The sequence below is a fragment of the Dromiciops gliroides genome, chromosome 4 (genome assembly GCF_019393635.1).
Source record: "Dromiciops gliroides isolate mDroGli1 chromosome 4, mDroGli1.pri, whole genome shotgun sequence".
NCBI lineage: Eukaryota > Metazoa > Chordata > Mammalia > Microbiotheria > Microbiotheriidae > Dromiciops > Dromiciops gliroides.
In genome coordinates, this window is record NC_057864.1 from 237,233,472 (window position 1) to 237,255,395 (window position 21,924).

General features: G+C 38.6%; 1 protein-coding gene across 1 annotated transcript; it reads right to left on the minus strand.

Moving 5' to 3' along the window:
* Positions 1–2,204: 2,204 nt before the first annotated feature.
* BTN1A1 (butyrophilin subfamily 1 member A1) lies at positions 2,205–15,867 on the minus strand. The gene is made up of 7 exons (XM_043963312.1): positions 15,807–15,867; positions 15,244–15,591; positions 7,505–7,786; positions 4,944–5,090; positions 4,111–4,131; positions 3,999–4,025; positions 2,205–2,893 (listed from the first exon to the last, which is right to left on the minus strand). Exons 1-7 carry the CDS (start codon positions 15,817–15,819, stop codon positions 2,205–2,207), a joined length of 1,527 nt encoding a protein of 508 aa, XP_043819247.1. The 5' UTR covers positions 15,820–15,867.
* Between the last annotated feature and the right edge of the window lie 6,057 nt (positions 15,868–21,924).

A 21,924-nucleotide genomic window follows, 5' to 3' on the forward strand; every position in this document is an offset into this window, starting at 1 on the left:
TCTATGACACAGAAAAGGTTAAGCAAGAATGTCTGATCTAATGATATGGCTTTCTGTCATCCTTATTGCAATGGTGAACCAAAGATGTGGCTCTCTTTTGTTCTCATAGTCATTTTTTGACCAAACCCCCATCTCTGTCAAGGTTAAAAAAATTTGTCATTGGCTCAACCTTTATTACCAAGAAAAAAAAATCGCAGGCATTCTCATTTTGCAGCAGACACAATTCTCCCTGTAGCACATATTGAGTTGTTTTTATGGAGAATTTTTGAGAGGATGTGAACAATAATAATTGACATTGATATGACACTTTTAAAGTATTCAAAGCCCTTTGCGAACATTATTTCAGTTGATTTGCACAAAAATCCTGTCAAGTAGGTGCTTCAGCTATCATTATCCTCATTTTATAGGCTCAGGGAATTTTTTACTTCCCCTGCTGTCATATATGACTTACATTGTGCCTGGCAGGTGTTTAATAACCTTTATTGACAGCTAGCAAGTATCAGAGATAGGATCTGAATGCAGATTTCCAGAATCCAGGTGCAGCAAGCCATTGCATATACCACACGAGGATGACGAAGTGTGCATATTTTTTGCACTCCAAACAAATGGGCCATTTTGATGAAACCACAGATCCATTAAAAATATTGCTATATTGAAACATAGTTATATGTTCTCCTCAATTTATGAGAATAATCCAGAGCCAGGTCACAAGTTGCTGAGAAAGAGGGAGTGGTTGAAAGGAATCCTATGCATTCAGTTTGATGGTGACAGTTTTGAAGTACAAACTTAGGTACTTAATAAATACTTCTTGATCGATTGTATAAGCACTCAGTGTTTAGAATTCACATAAAAGAGGGAATGTTGCAAATCATCACAGTGAGACAATTTGATGGGCAAACAGGTTTCTTTGGGGCAAAAAGAACGAGGAGCTTGTGTTCTTTTCTTACTGGGAGAAATTGATATACAGTCCTAGGCATTGGGAATGATCATTATAGAATTGCCATGTAGATATATATTCTTCTGTCGCAGTTCTGCCCAGGTGGAGCGATGCAGAGAATAGTGATGCATAATCAGTATTATTTATTGAGTACCAACAATAAGCAAAGCTCTAGGTCAAAAGATATGGAGGATACCAGAGAAATGAAAATTGTGGTCCTTTCCCTTAAGGAGCTTAAAGTACATACAAGATACATATGTGTGAGAGAAAAAAAAAAGAACCCATGGGGACTTACTCAAGGAAACTGTAAATGAATCCATTTCTGAGTACTCAAAATGCTCAAGTGTTAAGAAGGAATTGTACTGAAGTACAAAATATATGTTGCCTGAGAAAAGGGATAAAATAAAGGGCCAAATTATTTAGAGAAAGAGAGAAAACATGAAGATGATTTAGGAGAGTTAGTGTGGAATGGGGAACAGATTGAAAAATTCCTGAAGATTTATGAGGTGGAGAGGGGTTGGATATAATTGAGCTGAGGTAAAAATTGGGTCCATGTAAAACAGTGAAGATTCAATGATCTTTGCTGGAACTGTAGGTGAAATAGAATTGATGGAGCAGTGAAATGAAGTTAGATTAAACTGTAGCAAGAAGGAAATATGGAGAGGTCAGGAATTGCAATCATCTTGTAGGGATTTCAGATGAACTAATGAGTTCTCTCCTCTTTTCCTTTCTCTTCTTCCTTCCTTCCTTTTCCCCATCACAGCTTTTGTTGCATATATCTTTCCTCATCCATCTTTAGGTCCTTTTCAGTTTTTTTACTCTTGCTCCCAACATCTCTCTCTCTGAACTCAACCTTTTCACTTATGATCTTCCTTTTTCTAGCACTCCCTAAATACCACTTGGTCTCTGTTGTTTTAAGTCCTTATCCTTCATAGCTCCCCTATTCACAGCACCAAGAACCCTGCTTTATCTCTCCTACATAATCTTATCCAACCCACTGCCTCAACTCTCCTTTATCAATACCCAGCTGATACAGCAGCAATATTGTTAGAAATATCCTCACCCTAGCTCCTACTACAAAAGTAGCCTTAAATTTTTCCTCCTTCGCATCCCTCTCCCTATCTAGATAACCCTTTGTGAAAGAAGCAACATAGTTTCCCTAAGTCTGTACACTGCCCCATGGGTAGCAACAGATAAGCCAGGTAATATAAGCAATTATAGACCTAAGAGAGGAAGGATGAAAATGGAATGGAAGACAGAGTGGTTCCTAATGATCTGGGGCCCCATTATTGGATTGGATTGGGAATAATTTAGAATTGGACCTTTGGAGAGTATCTGCATCCCCAGGAGTTGCTCCTTCACTTGTGGGGGTCACTAGACTCTCCTTAGAAAGGACAGGAGCATTAGCAATGACAGTGACTTCATCGGGCCCACTGAATATTGGACAGATGGTAAGAGGCTTTTTACCACAAGACCAGAGGCAGAAGAAAGGTCGGAGAGTCCCAGAAAAGGAGGCTTGGGGGAAAGTGTAGATGTGTGATGCATTAGTAATGTCGTAGAAAGAGATGTGTCCAGATTCGTAGTCCAAAAACACCCCTATATAGCAAGGTGGCCCTTTTAGAGGAAGTGGAGTCCGGAGTGGAGTAAGAGCCCAATATCCATTTCCATACAACTCCACAGCCCAAAACCCATTCTCAGGGGTCATGGGGTCAAATCCTTTCTTTACCACATTTTCCTTACAAACTCCTATAGCCCAATCAGTCCTATCTCCCACTTCTACTTCCCAGTAGTGTTTCCCTGAGGTGAAGCCTTCTCTGCCTAGTACACAAGGCCAGGAATCAAATCTCTCTGGCTTGTCAGGCAGCTTCTGTGGTGTATCTTCCAACCTGAAGGATTTCAAACCCTCATACAGCAAGAGGTAAGGATGAGCCGTGTCTGGATCCAGAGTTATATCAACTGCCGAGAAAGTCAGAGGTCAGTGAATGCAGGTAACAAGAGTTCATTTCTCTGTCCTCAAAAAACAAACAAACAAAACCAAAACCCAAAACAAAAGGTACTGACCACTTCGTGATTGCCTATGTGGAGTTTTGTTCTAGTTTTGTTGGCCTTTTTTCTCAGCCAGAGAAAGCCTTAGTACATTAATTGTTTTGCTTTGGGGCAGGGCACTTTATTACCCTACCTTCTGTGTCTGGTAAGAACATTTGAATAAGAACATTAATACTAGGGGCTTTTTTTTTTTCGTTAGGCAATTGGGGTTAAGTGACTTGCCCAGGGTCACACAGCTAGTAAGTGTCAAGTGTCTGAGGCCAGATTTGAACTCAGGTACTCCTGACTCCAGGGCCGGTGCTCTATCCACTGCGCCACCTAGCTGCCCCAGATGTTGGTTTTAATAAGGACTATTTAGGCTAAGCAAAGGTACATGGGAAATTTATTGTTTTGGTGGGAAGTTTTAAAGGTCCTGCACCACCTCTTTTGTCTTGGAAATAACTATACCTAACGTCTTTTTTTTTTTTTTGCGGGGAAATGACTTGCCCAAGGTCACACAGCTAGCAAGTGTCAAGTGTCTGAGGTCAAATTTGAACTCAAGTCCTCCTGAATCCAGAGCCTGTGTCTTATCTACTGTGCCACCTAGCTGCCGCTCCTAACTGCATTTCTTAATCTGACAAATCTACCTCCCCAATTCCATGGGAAGGGGAGCACAAGAGAAGAGAAAATGTCCCTGATCTTATGATTCCTTTTGTGGAGAGGTTCCTTTCTATAATTTCACTCCATTTTTTCCTAGCCACTTTTTTTTTAATCCAAAAGTACATAGAAATGGTTCATAGCATCCTAGATTATAGGATCACAGATGTAGAACGAGGAACAAGATATCCCCTCATTTTACAACTTAAGATACTGAGAAAGGAGTTAAATGACTTGTCCAGGGTGAATATCTGAGGCAGGATTCAAACCTAGGTCTTCCTGACTAAATTACCTCTAACAGCTACAGAAATCTTAATGGGGGTGGTGGTGATGGAATAAGTAGGATCTCAGAGCCAGAAATGAGATTAGGACCACTCACCTGCATGTAACTGAGCCTTTTCCCATCCTGTAATGAAATATAAAGATGTCACATCCATGGTATAAAAGAAATGAATACAATTGTAAATAGAAAAGTGAAAAAAAGGACTTACTTAGCTCTTCCTGGAATTTCTCTAAAAAAAGGAACAGAAATAAATGACTGGAAGAGATGTAGGGTTCACGAATGGGTCAAATATACAATGGAAGATTGTCTTTTTTTTTTCTATGGAATGACCAACAAATCAAGAAAGAGGAACATTTTCATTTTCTTTGTAATATTCAGGAAGTTCCTGTTGGTTCATGGCCAGACATTCAGAGCTGGAATGGACTTTAGGCATTATTGAGTCCAATTCCTTCATTTTATAGATAAGGTAAACCCGGAAAGATTAAGGGAATTGCCCAAGGTCACACAGGTAGGAAGTAGGAGTCAAGATTCAAACCCACATTCTTTTGGTTCTAAACATACTGTTCTTTCCACTACAAAAAAGATTGTTTCTGAATTTAGGTAACTGAGGGAAATGTTCAGGGTGGGAAGAGGAATGATAGGTACATTGAGTTTTATATATTTAATTATTAAACCCCAACCATATATCTACTTTTGAAAAGATTCATGCATTGAGTAGTGCATAAGGCAAACTTAACATAGGGGAAAGTGTCCTTAATCTTATAACTTCTTTCTTTCTTTCTTTTTTTTGGTGAGGCAATTGGGGTTAAGTGACTTGCCCAGGGTCACACAGTTAGTAAGTGTCAAGTGTCTGAGACCAGATTTGAACTCAGGTCCTCCTGGATTCAGGGCCAGTGCTTTATTCACTGCACTACCTAGCTGCCCCCTAACTTCTTTCTTATATCCTAAGAAGCTACCTGGTATACCTGGTTAAGTGAATTGAGGTTACTTCCTCTAATTTCTATACCTTTCTAATCTTTATATACTCTATGATTTCTCTACCTTTGTTGACGGATTTATTCTCTTTTTCTCTGTTGTTTCTTTGTAGTTTCCAGATGAAGAATATGGCCCCAATAGTGAGAAGTCCAAGAGCAGTGAGAATCACAGCCACAGACATCATCCAAGGAGATAACCTTGAGAAAAAGCGACCTGAAACAAGATTCCATAGAGTTATATTTTATAAGGAACATCAGGAAAACTTGAGACAAACAGGTCGGTCAAAATGGTGGTAGTGATGGTGGGCAAATAGCAAAGGATTAATCTCAGGTTATATATTATTACTCCACTCTCTTCAAGGTTCCTAATTGTGCCTCATTACAATTCCCTCTGGTGGTCCATTGGTAACAATGATCATTACTACTTTCTCTTTCTCTATTCAAAGGATTTGCTACTACTGAAAGTATAGTGGGTAGGAGGGCAGAGAGCGGAACCTTTTGAATTATACTAGAACATGTGATATAAAAGGTTAAAATGGCCAGAATGGGTTGATGTCTGAATCTCTTCCTCAGTGACAAGTTCAGGGTGGAAACTGAAGGATGGCAGGGAAGTGGGAGGAAAATATTCTTTTCTCTCAGTATCTGAGAATGAGACCCTATAATTATGGAGTGGACAGAAAATCTCTTTCCTCTTTTGGAGTTTCTTCTTCCCCTGCTTTTACTCATTCCCAGATCATTTAGAAACTATGTATTTTTTTCCAGTTCAGAATCAAAATGGAATCAGGAATGAAAGAACTACTTGATCCCAGTCTTTTCTCTTGGCCTGTCTTAGAATTAGTACTATCTACTTTTATTTCCAAGGACAATGATGGTATCAACAATGCATTCATTTTACTTGATTTGATTACCTTTTTTTTTTTCAGGGCAATGAGGGTTAAGTGACTTGCCCAGGGTCACACAGCTAGTAAGTGTTAAGTGTCTGAGTGCAGATTTGAACTCAGGTCCTCCTGAATCCAGGGCTGGTGCTCTATCCACTGAGCCACCTAGCTGCCCCCAACAATGCATTCATTTTAGTATTAATGTTCTTTTTTTTTTTTGTGAGACAATTGGGGTTAAGTGACTTGCCCAGGGTCACACAGCTAGTAAGTGTCAAGGGTCAGATATGAACTCAGGTACTCCTGAATCCAGGGCCAGTGCTCTATCCACTGCGCCACCTAGCTGCCCCTAGTATTAATATTCTTATTCGAATGTTCTTACCAGACACAGAAGGTAGGGTAATAAAGTGCCCTGCCCCAAAGCAAAACAATTAATGTACTAAGGCTTTCTCTGGCTGAGAAAAAAGGCCAACAAAACTAGAACAAAACTCCACATAGGCAATCACGAAGTGGTCAGTACCTTCATTCCCCTAAAATCCCCTTTGGTGTCACATCTCAAGTATTGTGTTTATTTTGGGGTGCCACGTTTCAGGAAAGGTTTTGTAAGCTGGAGAATTTCTGGAGGAGAGCAATAAGTATGATCTTGATGGCCTTGAAACCATGTCTTATGAAAATCTAATGGAGGGGGAGCTAGGTGGTGCAGTGGATAGAGCACTGGCCCTGGATTCAGGAAGACCTGAGTTCAAATCTGGACTCAGACACTTAACACTTACTAGCTGTGTGACCCTGGGCAAGTCACTTAACCCCAATTGCCTCACACCAAAAAAAAAAAAAAGGTGCCAAAATCTAATGGAAGAACATAGGACACTGATTGAATTGGTTCTGCTTGCTACCAGAGGGAAGAGCTAGGATCAAAGTGTAGTAGTTACAAAAAGGTAAGTTTAGACTTGAGACATTTCCTAATAGAACTGTTCAAAAGTGGAATAGATTGCCTTGGGAGGTAGTGGGTTCTTCCTCATTAGAGGTCTCCAAGCAAAGGCTATTTTACCATTTATAGGATATGTTATAGAGAATTTCTGTCTTCAAGTTTAGGTTAAGGTAGATGACCTTTGAAGTCCCTTCTAGCTCTGAGATTCTGTGATTTTATGAAATTTGGATGTAGAAGTCACAGGCGTTGGAAAGCAAAAAGAACCCAAGAATTATAGATGTTTTGTAGAAGTTTGCTGACCAGGAGAGCTGTCCAATTCTAAGGGAGTGGTAAATTAGGCCTGAAATTCTCTTTTGTCTGAACCACAGACAGACTATACAGAAAGAATATCTTCTCCCTTTGTCGTCAAACCAGTTTAGAGATGCTTCTGGGTTGAGCCAAAGGCAAGAGAACAAAGTAATGATGAACATCTTAGGTGACCAGGGTGAATGATACCTATGTCAAGAAGGGTTTCAATAGGAAGAGATTTATCTCTAGAGTGAGGTGTCCCATACCAAAAGATCTCCATTTTAGAATGATTTCCTAATCTGACTATAATTGGCTTATTTATCTAGTTTATTAATCATTTTGTGCTCTTTGAAATCTTCATGGTTGTCGTAAAGTAGTTGTGACATACTCAAGACAGCTAACTTTGCAGTGAAGTAAAGGGAAGGTTAAGTTTCCATTGCTATTGCTGGGAAGTCCTCACCAGTCTTCAGGTGGTTGCCAATTAAAGAATTATGTTTTAGGAGCTCAACATTAACTGGAGTTTAGGAAAGGACTAACCTGGTATGGAAATCCTTACTACCTTCTCCAGATTGAGGAGGGGGTTTCGAATGGAACAGGATACACTCCCCACAGAATGGTCTCTGATAACCACAGAGGCTTTTACAGTAATAAGGCCATCTCCATTAGGTGTCTGGGATACTGATAAAAGCGGTAACATCTCTCCCTTTAGATTTCTCCATAGCACCTGGGGCACTGGGTACCATCCAGCTGATGTGCACTCCAGGAGGATGCCTTCATCTCCATAAGCTTCCATATGAATGTGAGGATCAGAGCCCAAACCTGAAGAGATAAAAAAATTATTTGAATCCTTTAGTAGATCCATTGGGAGCAAAGTGTGGAGAGGAGGAAGGGCACCTTTAGAGTGGCAAGTCTAGTGGCATATGCTAGCCATAAATACATACACATACACATATAAATATGTATACATAAACACACAAGTATGTGTATACATATACGTGTATAGTATATCCCCCATGTTTACACATTCACACACATGTATATACATATATATACATATATGTGTGTATATATATATATACACACACACACATATGCATGTACACATACATATACATGGTATTGCTCTAGGGAATTGAGTAGACCTCCTTTCCTCAGGAGTCTTTGACCAAGTCCTAATACTCTAACCTATTAACTATTCTTACCACTTATCGCTGCAGTCGACCTCAGGCTGTTAGTACCTCAAGTTCTGGAAAGTGCTCCCTCCTTCATTTACTCTCCCCTCCTTATTTTCTTTCTTTCTTTCTTTCTTTTTTTTTTTTTTGGTGAGGCAACTGGGGTTAAGTGACTTTCCCAGGGTCACACAGCTAGTAAGTGTTAAGTGTCTGAGGCCAGATTTGAACTCAGGTCCTCCTGAATCCAGGGCCAGTGCTCTATCCACTGCACCACCTAGCTGCCCCTTTCCCTTCCTTATTTTCACTGGTCTGGAATTAGGGTTACAGTGGAGAATCAATCAACAAACTGTTATCAAATGCCTACTAGTACAATGCTATGTAAGGTATAAGAAACATTTAAGGCAAGTTCTCTGTCCTTAAGCAACTCGGAGATGAGTTGGGGGAAATAAGCATAACACACATGAAACAAATGGAGAATACATATTAAACTGAGTTGATGCTGATTATCAATGTATTTGAGGCCAGAGATTTAAAGAGATTAATGTGGGTGGGAATGAATAGTCAGGTGGCAATAGGATTTGATCTGGTCCCTGAAGGATGGATAGGGTTTTTAGAAGGGAATATTTTTTCTCCTTTTGGTTTTGATCATACAGCTGAAGGATCATCAAGTCATGGTACCATATTTGAATTGTAGAATCACATTTTAAGTTGACTAAACCTCTCAAAGGTTGAATCTTAGAAACCTAAAATTTTAATTTTAGTTCTTTAGCTCTTTTGCTCCATAGGGCAAAACTGAAATACAACCAAGCAGAAGATATATGAAGATAATTCTTGAAGTAGAATAGAAAGGTAGAAACCTAGAGAGAGAAAATATGAAAATAAAATGTCCCACAAGGCTTTGTCCTGGGTCTACTTCTTTCTCTGTAGTATTTCACATGGTGATCTCATCAGCAGCTCCTATGGATTCAATGATTATGTCCATACTGATAATTCTGAGATCTACATATTCACCTCTAATTTCTCTATTAACCCTCAGACTCAAATTTCCAACTGCCTATTCTCCTAGGTTTGAAAGCTTGGTATCATTCTTGACTTTCATTTCTCCATAGTCAATCATAATGCAATGCCAAGTCCTGTCAATTTTAACTTTGTAACATCTCTCAGATATACTTCCCTCTCTCCTCTGACACTGCTACCACCCTGGTGTAGGTCATACCCAGACTATTCTCTTTTCTTTTCATTTTTGGCAGGGCAATGAGGGTTAAGGGACTTGCCCAGGGTCCCACAGCCATTAAGTGTCAAGTGTCTGAAGCCGGATTTGAACTCAGGTCCTCCTGAATCCAGGGCTAGTGCTTCATTCACTGCACCACTTAGGTGCCCCCATACCCAGACTGTTGCAATATGAGGCTGTTTGATCTACCTGCCATAAGTCTCTCCCTTCAAGTCAATCCTCTACTTAGTTGTCAAAGTGATTTTCCTAAAGTGCAGGAATGACCCCACTCACAATGCAATAAACTCCTGTATAAAATCTCTTTGGAGTTCAAAGCTCTTCATAACATGCCCCTCCTTGACCTTTCCAGTCTTTTTATACTTTACACTTCCTTTCATCCCTTCTTCTATACTGTGACTCTGGCTTCCTTGCCATTTCTTAATTCTGATCATTTTTCCTGGCTGTCCCCTGTGCATGGAACACTCTCTTTTCTTATCTCTGCCTCCTGGATTCCTTACCTTCCTTCAAGTCTTAGCCAAAATTGTACCATCTACAGAAAGACTTTCTCAATCTCTTGATTCAGTTCATTATTACCTTCCTTCAGTTGATTATTTCCAATTTATCCTATACATAACTTGTTTGTACACAGCTATTTGTATGTTGTCTCCCCAATTGGACTGTGAGCAGGGCCTATTTTTTACATATGTGTTTAGCACAGTGCTTGGCATACAGTCAGTGCTTAATAAACATTTATTGACTGACTCACAAGCAAATGGAGCTTGTCATTTGTCTACCATAGGTCTCCTGAATTAACATCTGCTTCCCTCCCAGGGCATCCTGAGAACTAAGAATAATCTTCCTGCACATAATGTCCTGATTCCTTAATAGTCAAATATTCAAAGGGATCTACAATCTTGTCAATTTGGAAATTCCCTCCAATGATGCAGATCCAGACTCATGCATGCCTGCCAGTCCTGTGTGATTCTTGTCCATGTCCACTCCCCAAAGTTCATTATAGGAGATATACCCAACATGGTCAAGATTGCCCTCACTCTCATCTAACGTTTTTGGAATGCCAGTGCAGCCCTCAGGTTATCTGCCTGTAATCCAATGCTCTTTCTCTGTAACCAGTCCATCATTTTTTTCTGTGATACAGTCCTTTGATGACTTTAATTGCTTCTGTTCTTCAGAGTTTTTCATATGTCACAGACTTCTCCCAGCTAGCATGTGCCTTTCCATTTTTCTCTGTGCAATCCTGATCTTCAGTTCTCCAAAGGTCATGGTTTTCCAGGTCTCATCACCATATAGCAGCACTGGTGAAATCTTTAAATTGAAAAAATGGGCCTTTTCTGTTATAGGAAACTTGGGGCTAGTAAAAGTGCTTTACGATTTCCCAAAAGCAATCCAGGTCCCTCTCCTCTTCCTTTTCAACTCTGGGCCCAATTCAATATCCATCTCTATTGTTAGTCTCAGATACTATTGGACAAGCTCTATTAGATGTTCATTCAGATGGATTTTGAAATCTGGGCATTAGAAATACATCACACATTTGGTCTTTCCTTTGTGAAAAGATTGCCCAACCTCCTTTGAATGATTACAGATCTCTGTATGCAATCAATACAATGCCACCACAAACTGAAGCATGTGAAGGACCTTTCCATCCATAGGGAATCCCTCTTCAACCTAACCTCTATTTGGGACCTCCTCCATTCCAGTGAAGAATACTTTTGGTGAGTGAATGTTCCCCTGTTTTATTCCTAAACTTGTATTTATTATATGAAGGCTATTGAACAAGGTTATCTGTTGTTCCAAGAAATCTTGAATGGTCTTGCTATATGGATGGGATATCCCTTGTTGTGAGTCTATAAAGGGAACTTTCTTTTTTCTACTAAGTTGAATGCTTTTTTTGGTAATTAATAAATAATAAGCACAATGAGATCTTTTAACCAATTGTTGGAAGGTAAAGATGTGGTACATTGCTGAATATCATTGGCAAAAGGCTGATTGTTCCATCCTCATTGAGGATGCATTCACTTCATATATACATGACCCTAGGGCAGGTAGGTGGCACAGTGGATAGAGCACTTGCCCTCGAGTCAGGAGGACCTGAGTTCAAATCCGACCTCAGACACTTAACACTTATTAGCTGTGTGACCCTAAGCATGTCACTTAATCTGAATTGCCTCACCAAAAGAACAAAACAAAACAACAAAAAACCCCCCAATAAATAAATAAATAAATAAAGTCTCATATATACATGACCCTTATAAAGATTTTGTTTAGCTGGGAGAGTAGGCATATAGGCAGGTAGTTGATGTTTTCTCAATTATTTATATACATACATATATATATTTGGAATCACTGGTGTAAATTTTGTTCTTCACTTCTCACTTTTTATTTTCTATAGACTATTTAAGTAATTTAAGGTTAAATATTATTAATTTAATATTATTTCTTTTTCTCATTACTTTTCTTGTATCTTGTTCATTGTAAATTCTCATCTGTCTAATAACTGAAAAGTTGATGGATTATGCATGAACAGTGAATATTGCCATGTCCATAATAAATCTTTTAATCTTTTACTCTCTATTAAAATATAGTCAGTTTCATTCCTTGTAATAGTGTTGAATGTTCATCATACCTAACAACTACTACTTCTTAATTTTTTTATGAAGAGCATGTACATGATATAGAGACATGAGACTTCTGTATAATATACAGGTTTTTATCCCATAATTTCTTTCTCCTGAACCATATTTCCATGTATATCTCTTCCTATCCTCACTTGTTCCCACTTTTGCTTCAGATATTGATTTAATTTGGAAGGTGTTATTAAATTTCTTTTTTTCCCCCATTTCACACTGTTTACTTTTTTCTGGAAAAACTATGTGATAAATACTAGACATCATTTTCAAAGCCACGTTGCTTTTTTTGTGCTTCCTTCTAAGTTTTCTTTTGTTCTTTACTGTGCACTTTTTTTCTCCCTCCCTTCCCATCCCCCCCAGAGAAGGCTAGCATTAGACACTAATATGTGTATTATATATGCATATATATGTAAGACCATGCTATACATATTTCTATTTATTAGTTCTTTCTCTGGATGTGTATAGCACCTTTCTTCATGGTCCTTTGTAGTTGATTTGACTATTTATAATACTCAAAATGACTTCATTGTTTAAAGTTCTTAGAACAATGTTGTGGTTACTGTTCTTCTCATTGGTTCTGTTCATTTCACTTTTCAATATTTCCTGCAAGTCTTTCCATGTTTTTATAAAATCAACCAGCTCATCATTTCTTATATCACAGTAGTATTCTATCACAATCATGTACCACAACTTTTAAAATCATTCCCCGATTAATGAGTATCCCCTCAATTTTTAGTTCTTTGCCACCACAAAGAGAGCTGATATATATATATATATATACATATATATATATATATGGGGGGGGGTCAATGAGAGTTAATTGACTTGTCCAGGGGCACACAGCTAGTTAAGTGTCAAGTGTCTGAGACCAGATTTGAACTCAGGTCCTCCTGAATCCAGGGTTGGTGCTTTATCCACTGCACCACCTAGCTGCCCCATTGCTATAAATATTTTAGAACATGTTTCCTTTTTTCCTAATCTTCTTGGGAAACAGACCTAATAGTGGTTTTGCTGGGTCAAAGAGTATACAGTTTTATAATTCTTCGGGTATTATAGGTTTCTCTCTAAAATGGTTGGATCAGTTCACAGTTCCACCAACAGTGAATTGGGTGTCCCAATTTTTCCGCATCCTCTCCAACATTTGTTACTTTCCCCTCCTATCATTTTAGTTAATCAAGTTGTTTTAATTTTCATTTCTCTATTCAATAGTGATTTAAGGGGGCAGTTAGGTGGCGCAATGGATAAAGCACCGGCCCTGGATTCAGGAGGACCTGAGTTCAAATCCTGCCTCAGACACTTGACACTTGCTAGCTGTGTGACCCTGGGCAAGTCACTTAAACCCCATTGCCCCACAAAAACAAAAACCAAAAATAGTTATTTAAAGCATTTTTTCATATGACTATATATATTTTTGATTTATTCATCAAAAAACCTCCTGTTTATATCCTTTGGCCATTTATCAATTAGGGAATGATATATTATTACAAAGTTGACAAAGTTCTTTATGTATTTGTGATACAGATAAAGATGTGCGTTCTTTTTCTGAGAAACTGTCTATAAAAATTTTCTCTCAGGTCTTATTAGATTTCACACAATAGTTAGCTGCTGCTTTCTCCTTAGCAACTAGTGTATAAGCTGCAAATGCCCCCAGAGAACAGTATTTCTTACAGATTTAGAATGATAAGCCTCAATCTGCCAACAGTTTACTTTAACCTCCCCAGGAGTACTTGTGAGACATCCTTCCATTTAGTTGCAACTCCCTTCTTTCTTCTGGTTTTGTTTACAGCAAGATTATCAAGATTGTTCTGATTCAAAAACTCTAACACTTAACCCAATGGCTGATTGTTAGATAAGAACCTCACATTGAGTTTGTTTATTGTTTAGGTTTGTTTATAATCTAAAAGCTGTGATTCTTACAGACAATCTTAAACAGACACTCTCTGCCCCCTTTCCCATTATCCTGCCACTGTTACTGCACAAGTAGAGGGAGACATGTAGGACGTAGGGAAATTTTTAATTTTTCCTGTTTCACAGATTGCTACAGCCAAATTATTTCAATACTATGTGGCCAACCTACATGTGATGTGTGACTCTATGATTAGCTGGGCTGGTATTTGCAAACAGATTTAATCTATTCTCAGGGCTATACTTGAAGCCTTTATAACCTTGACAAGAACTTGTCAGGCCAGATACTCGACTTATATGTTTTCTCCTATGTGCCCCAAAAAGATAGAGAAAACAAAAAGGCCACTGAAAGTATTTTTATAGTTTACAAAAATTAATCCTTCTCTATACACATTGATAAGACAATAATAATTTACTTTACTTTTGAGAGTAAAAAGGGGAGGGAATACAGGTTTTTTTAAAGAGCCTACAATGTGCCAGGCACTATGCTAAGTGCTTTATAAATATTATCACATGTGATTCTTTCAGTAGCCCTGAAAGGTAGATGCTATTATTATTCCCATTTTATAGTTGAGGAAACTGAGGAAGAAGAGGTTAAGTGACTTGCCCAGAATCATACAACTAGTAAGTGTCTGAGAGCAGATTTGAACTTAGGTCCTCCTAACTCTAGGCCCAGCAATAGATAATAGTGATTGTTTTTCATTTTATTTTTGTTGTTGTTTTATTTACAACCTGAAAATTTTATGAAAGGGTCCTTACACAGAGCATTTTGGTGGGGAAAAATGTAAACAGGATTTTAAATTGGCTCCATGACACTCTCCCTCATTCTAGGTTTTGAGTTGTGGTCTGGGGAATGTGTTAATTGTTCCTGCTTTTATTTCTCCCTAATTCTTATCTTCTCTACATTGTATTACCATCCCCTCACTTTAGTCCTGACATTAGTTGCATCATTTCATGGTTCACTTGCCATATGCTTGTTCCTGGACACAGATTTTGTTGGAACCAGAAAACACAAACTTAATGAAACAAACACGGTGCCCTATTTGCACAGTTTCTTCAGAGCAGTTTTCTCTCACTGAGAAGTAATAGAGTGAGATTAAAGACCTCCCAGACCTTCTGGTTCCACTGGACTCCCTTCCTTTTGCTCTGCTCTCTTTCCCAGATTCTCTTTGTTCAATAACGAGATTAACCTTTGAGTTGGAAATATTGTGACATGTCCTGGAACTAAAAGGTAATTCTGGATATAAAGTTGAGAATTTACCATCAGATTAAGATTTGGAAACCAAAAGGATACCCTTTACATCCCTCTGGGGAAAGATCATCAAACAAAATGAAATGACTCACTTGCCACCTTCAGCTCTATGATAGCTTCTTCATATATTTGATCATCTTTGAAAAAGCAGCGATATTGTCCATCATCAGAAACTCTGACGTTGTGGATTGTCACAGCCACGTTCCCCTCAGTGATATTGTCTCGAACAAATGTTGTTCTCCCTTGATACTCCTTAATTTGCTCTCTTTCTTGATCCTTTTCTTTCTGATACACATACACAGCTGGAGAGATCTTATTTCTATACCACCTCAGCTCCATATTCTCAGCACTTATATTGGGTGAGAGGTGACATGGTAAGTCAACATCTTCCCCAACCATGACCTGAATGGGTTTAGTGGGACCAATGACATCGAACCGAGCTGTTCAACAAAGAGAGATTAAAGAATTCAGAATGGAAGTATGAAGGATGAAAAAGACAATACAATGATAAATCACCACATATTATTCCTTGGAAGTCCCTGGGGCATTTTGGACTCTAGCTTTTCTCTTTGGAAAGAAAGTGGAAACCAACTTGGAATTGTCGTTTTCTTTTGAGAAGTCTCCACAGAGCAAGAGAGAGGACTTAAAATCTTACCTGAGTCCAGCATGGGCAACTGGAAGAAGAAGAAAATCAGATATCTTGGCTGTGAGAAGACTGGGAAAGCCACCATCATTGCTGACAATAGAGAGGTATTGGTGATGAGTCAGACAGGGATGAAACCTAAAAGATGCATTTAGAAAGAAGTCTTCATTGAGAGTCCCCAGTGTGGGGGATGGGGTGGGAAGCAAAACACTTGGAGCAAATTTTTCTGTTGTCTTGTGGGTAGTCCTCCAAATAGCTCTTTTCTCTTTTCAATTATAATTGCTCCATAATTTGTACCTGAACACTCCAATACACACACACACACACACACACACACACACACCCCTTCTCTGTAACATGCTTTCTTAGTTCACAGCCTCATCAGTTCTCATTAACTCAAGCTTCACACATGTCAAATAACCCCAAACCCAAACAAGACCCCAGCAAATTCGCAGAAGTCTTTTTGAGGAAGAAAGAATGAGTTCCTCCAGGGGGTTTTATAAAATGAAAATATTTGAAAAAAATCACTGTGAAAATTGATGACAATCAAATGTCACTAATGGTGAAGAGGGTGATGATATTGAAAGAAAAGCTGGAGGAAAAAATGAGAGAAGCAAGATGAGCACCCCAAATGTGGTCATGAAGAGTCAGATCTGACTGAATAAAAGAGCAAAATACTGGATAAAAGAACAAAAGATACAGGCTTAGGGAAGAACAAAAAGAAAGGGGAAGCATAGTGGTCCAAAGGAGGGAGGATGTTTCTCTGAAAGGGGTCTCTGTGGAAGGAGACAAAGGAGTGACACTTGTTTTTCTGTTTCCGAGGTGTATGGGAGAAACATAGATACTGACCTGGTTGTTCATGGAAGAAGTCTTTGAGGAGCCTCCTGACCTGAGTCCCAAATGAAAAAAGTTAGCTGTGGTCCCTGAGTGAAAAGGTAAAAGTGATGAGGAAAAGGAAGGGGGAAGTACTTTAGTTACAAAGAACCTCATGTGTTTATTTTGAATTGGCTTTCAGGAGGAGAATGATCAGACTTCTTTGATGGTGGCAGCAAGCAAAGTGGAAGTAATGCTAAGCGGGCCATTGGAGAAAAAGCAGCCCTCAGACAAGTTTGTCAAGGGGGAAGGTTTTTGGCACCTTCTCATTTCCTCTGCTTTTTAGAATTTCTGTCTTCCTTGTGGCTGTTGCTACTTTTTATCTTTTCCTGCAGGGATTTATCTTAGACATTTTAGCACTTAGACACCTTAGCACTTAGCCAGCTGGTAGCTAATTTCTGCTTAAGATGTTAACTCTTAAGTGAGCAACTAATATCATGCCTAGTGTTTAGCACAGTAGTGCCCTGTGTGTAATAGGTACTTAACAAATGATCTTTGAATCAAATTAGAATTCATAGCTGAGGCCCCTCTTTTAGGACTTTAAAGTGATATTCTTTTTTTTTTTTTATGGGACAATGAGGGTTAAGTGACTTGCCCAGGGTCACACAGCTAGTAAGTGTCAAGTGTCTGAGGCCAGATTTGAACCCAGGTCCTCCTGAATCCAGGGCCAGTGCTTCATCCACTGTACCACCTAGCTGCCCCTAAAGTGATATTCTTTAATCAAATCTGTGGAAGCATACTAAAAATCATCTTTCTAATTCAACTAGAAATATCAATAAACAAAGATTTCTCTAGTCTAAAAACTTTTGGGGCAGTCAGGTGGTACAGTAGATAGAGAGACAGGCCTGGGGTCAGGAAGACCTGAGTTCAGATCTGACCTCAGACACTTACTAGCTATATGACTCTGGGTAAGTCACTTAACACTATTTGCCTCAGTTTCCTCATCTGTTAAATAAGCTGGAGAAGGAAATGGCAAATGATTCCAGTACCTTTTTTGAGAAAACCCCAAATGGGGTCACTAAGAGTCAGAATAGTAACAATAACAAAACTTCTTACCTTTCTCCAGATTAGAAAAGTGGGTGATAAATTGAGGACAAAAGATCCTTTCTTAAAGAAATGGATTAAGTGTAATAGCCAAATTTCTCTCTTGTCTTGTTTATGTCTTGTCTAGAAGATTGGGCTATGGTCTATTCTTCTCTGTTTATAAAGGACTGAGAGGAGACCCTTTCTGTTCTTAAAAAAAATGGGCAGGGCCAATGAAGAAATTGATAGTGGTTATTGCTCTGGAAGATTAACCCCAAACTGTATTTTAACACATTATGATCTTTTCCATATTCAAGATTTCTATAAATGTCATTTCAAATCATCTTGGGTTAGAAAGACCTGTCCAAGGGCAATAGTGAGGAGAAGCTATGTCATTTTGGATATTTTTTCCTCCAAGCTAGAAATGTTTGGGTATTAGATTAATCGTAAATTATTATTAAAAATTGTTCTGGTAGACTTGGGTCTCAAATGCATTAAATTTGTTTTACCGTATACATATATGTATGTATATGTATGTATGTGTGTATGTGTATATATATATATATACATATATATATATATATACACACATACATACACATATATTTGGCAGACCTTATGTTTGCAGAATATCTTTACAACTCCAAAGCATTTTCACATTCTTTACTTCATTTGATCTTCCCAAAAGCTAAATGACATAAAATGACAGATGAGGAAATAGACTCAAAGTGATTTGTCCCCCGTCAAAGTAAGTAGGGCAGTTATGTGGCTAAGTAGATAGACCACACTGGTCCTGAAGTTGGGAGGATCTGAGTTCAAGTTTTACCTCAGACATCTTACAAGTCACAAATGACTGCAATGAAAAAATCTAACAGCCTTCCCCCAAGTCCCTCATCCTTCATTTTTCTTTTCAGTATGTGAAACTGTTGACTGTTCTTTCCTTCTTGGTATTTTCTTCTGAGATCATGGTGTACTGGATAAAAAATTGGATTTTTGGAGTCAGGAAGACTTGAGTTTGAGCACTGCTTCAAGTTATTAACCAGTTTTTTAATTAGTTGATCTTTAAATGTTTGGTGGAATTCACTTGTAAATCCTTCTGGTCCTGACCCCTTTTTCCTTAGGAAGTTCATTTATGGCCTGTTCAATTTATTTTTCTAAAATGGGTTTATTTAGATATTTTATTTCCTCTTTTATTAATCTGGGGACTTTATGTTTTTGTAAGTACTCTTCCATTTCACTTAAATTGTTAAATTTATTGGTATATAATTGGACAGAATAACTCTAATTGATTGACTTTCTTTTCATAATTTTCTTACTCTTCTTGCATTATTATAATTTAATTTTTTCAACCTGTCTTATTTGACATTTAAAGTCCTTTTTAAGCTCTTTCAAGAACTCTTTTTGAGCTTGTGGCCATTTTACATTTATTTTATTTTATTTTTTAGGTGAGGCAATTTGGGTTAAGTGACCTGCCCAGGGTCACACAGCTAGTAAGTGTTAAGTGTCTGAGGCCAAATTTGAACTCAGGTCCTCCTGCCTCCAGGGCCGGTGCTCTATCCACTGCACCACCTAGCTGCCCCCATTTTACATTTATTTTTATTTATTTATTTTGCGGGGCAATGGGGGTTAAGTGATCTGCCCAGGGTCACACAGCTAGTAAGTGTCAAGTGTCTGAGGCTTTATCCACTGCACCACCTAGCCGCCCCCATTTTACATTTATTTTTGAAGCTTTACAAGAACCTTTTTTTTTCTTCTGAGTTTGAACCCTGTTATTCTTTATCACCAAATCTATGGTTGGATCCTATCTCTTTTTTATTCATTTTAAAAAATGGCCTATTTCTTGGCTGTTAACTTTATGCTAGAGTTGACCTCTGCTTCTGGGGTGTGGGAGATAGTGTCTCAGGCTTCAGGTTTTTCATGTTATTGCTTTCTGATCTCTATCTGGAGATCTTTGACCTCTTGGTTCTTCCAGTATTCTATAAACCTAGGCCAGGTGTGGTCACTGCTGCTCCAGCTCATGCCTTGGTCTATAAGTGACCTCAGGTACTCCTCTCTTTTACTGTGACTCTCCAATCATTTACCAAGACCTATCAATTCCATTTTTACAATAGTACTCATATCTTGTCCTTCTCTTCAATTTCCACTGTCACTAAACTGACAAAGGCCCTCGTTAATATCTTCCCAGACTATAGGGATGCCCTCCGAACATTTTTCTGTTTCCAATCGCTGCTTCTTCCAATCAGTCTATTTTCACAGAACTGTCAGAGTAATCTTTCTTATGCATAGAATAGATCTGGCCAAGTGAACTTTTCTAATCAATGCTACTTCTTTGAATTAGCTTTTCAAAAATTTTTATTTAAGTAGCACTGTATTTAGGAGCTAATTCACCAACTCAGCCTTCACAGGTTTGCAGGCTGGGTTTTCACATGGAATCACTGCTACTTTCAGGATACTCCGAGGGCCCCACTTGGATAGCTATGTTTGGGAGTAGGACTTTATTCCTGGGAGAAGAAGGTGAGATAATGATTGGATTGTGAGCTCCTTGAGGAGCAGGGATTGTCTTTTGTCTCTTTTTGTGTCTCCAGTACTTAGGATTGTTCCTGGCCCATATAAGGAGTTTAAAAAAAAATTTATTGACTGACTATTGCATTGATTGAGCTGTAACTTACAAGACCATGTTTTGTTAAAATTTCCTTGGAGCTTAGTGAAACTTAAATTCATAGATAATGAATAGAGAAAAGAAAACATAAGTATGAAGCCACAGATAGAAAGTATGTGATGGACATTAATTTATCCCTCCAAAAAGGAGCTTTAATAAAGGAATAATAAAAGCCATGCTAAGTGACCCAATTTATTTTGAATTAGAAACAAAAGATAGTTGCTTCCAGTCCATTACAACCCAAGAAAGAAATTATGCATGATATCACTCTTATCTGGAATCGCTTATAAGTACTGTATGAACTTGACAGATTGCCTCATTTTTTAAAAAGAGGGCCTTCAGAGGCAGCCAGGTGGTGCAGTGGATAAAGCACTGGCCTGGATTCAGGAGGACCTGAGTTCAAATTTGACCTCAGACACTTGATTCTTACAAGCTGTGTGACCCTGGGCAAGTCACTTAACCTCCATTGCCCTGGGGGCAGGGGTGGGGTAGGGTGAAGAGAGCCTTCAGTTTGAAAGCATCTGTAAATACTGACTTACTTAACTTTTACCTTAACTAAAAACTATTTTCTAAAATTAAAAAAGTTTTATTTAGTGGCTTTTCTGACAGTGGGAAGAGAGAGAGAGAATACAAGATATGGATGGAAGAGATACATGGTGCAGACCATTAGGTCTGTAGGATCCAGAGAGAATAAATTGGTACCAGATAGAACCATTGAAGTGGCAACAGGGCAAGTTTTTTGCGAACCTTTCTCAGGATAGTGCTGCAGATTTGCCCAGGATCACAGAATGTGTCAGAAGCAGGAATTGACCCTATGTTTTCCTGGTCTCTATCCAGTAAGCTATACTACCTCTCAAGAAACAAACCCAGACATGTTTAATGTCTTTGCTTGAGTGATTGTTGGCGAGCTAAGTATACTTATGGCAAGAGATATTCTGGAACTAAGATATCATAATTGAAATTAGCTAAGCTTCCTACCATGAATTCAGTGATCATATCTATATGCAGATGATGCTCAGATCGATTTATATGGTCCTAAGCTCTCTCCTGACCTTGCCTTGCATCTCCAAGTACCTTTTGGACATCTTGGACTGGATGTTCTATAGGTATCTTAAATTCAATGTGTTCAAAGCTGTCATTATCTTCCCCTCCCTCATCCCCCCCCAAAACAAAATAAACCCCTTCCCTTGTTCCTAACTTTCCTATTATTGTTGAAGGTACCACCATCTCCCAGTCACCCAGGCTCACATCCTAGGTATTATCCTCAGCCACTCTGGTGCAGGTCCTTATCACCTCACACCTGGACTATTGGTTTCCCTGTCTCCACTCAGCCATGAAAGTAATCTTCCTGAAGTGCAGGCCCAATCATGTTGTCCCTTTATTCAGTAAACTCCAGTGGCTCCCAATTACCTCCAGGATTAAATATAAAATCCTCTGTTTGGTCCATCATCTGGCTCCTTTCCAATCTTCTTCTATCTTACTCCCTGCATTGATCAGAGTCCTTATGTCTTTCAGTGTTATTTCCCTTGCATCACTGTGGCCATTGTATAAATTGTTCTCCTAGTTCTTCTGACT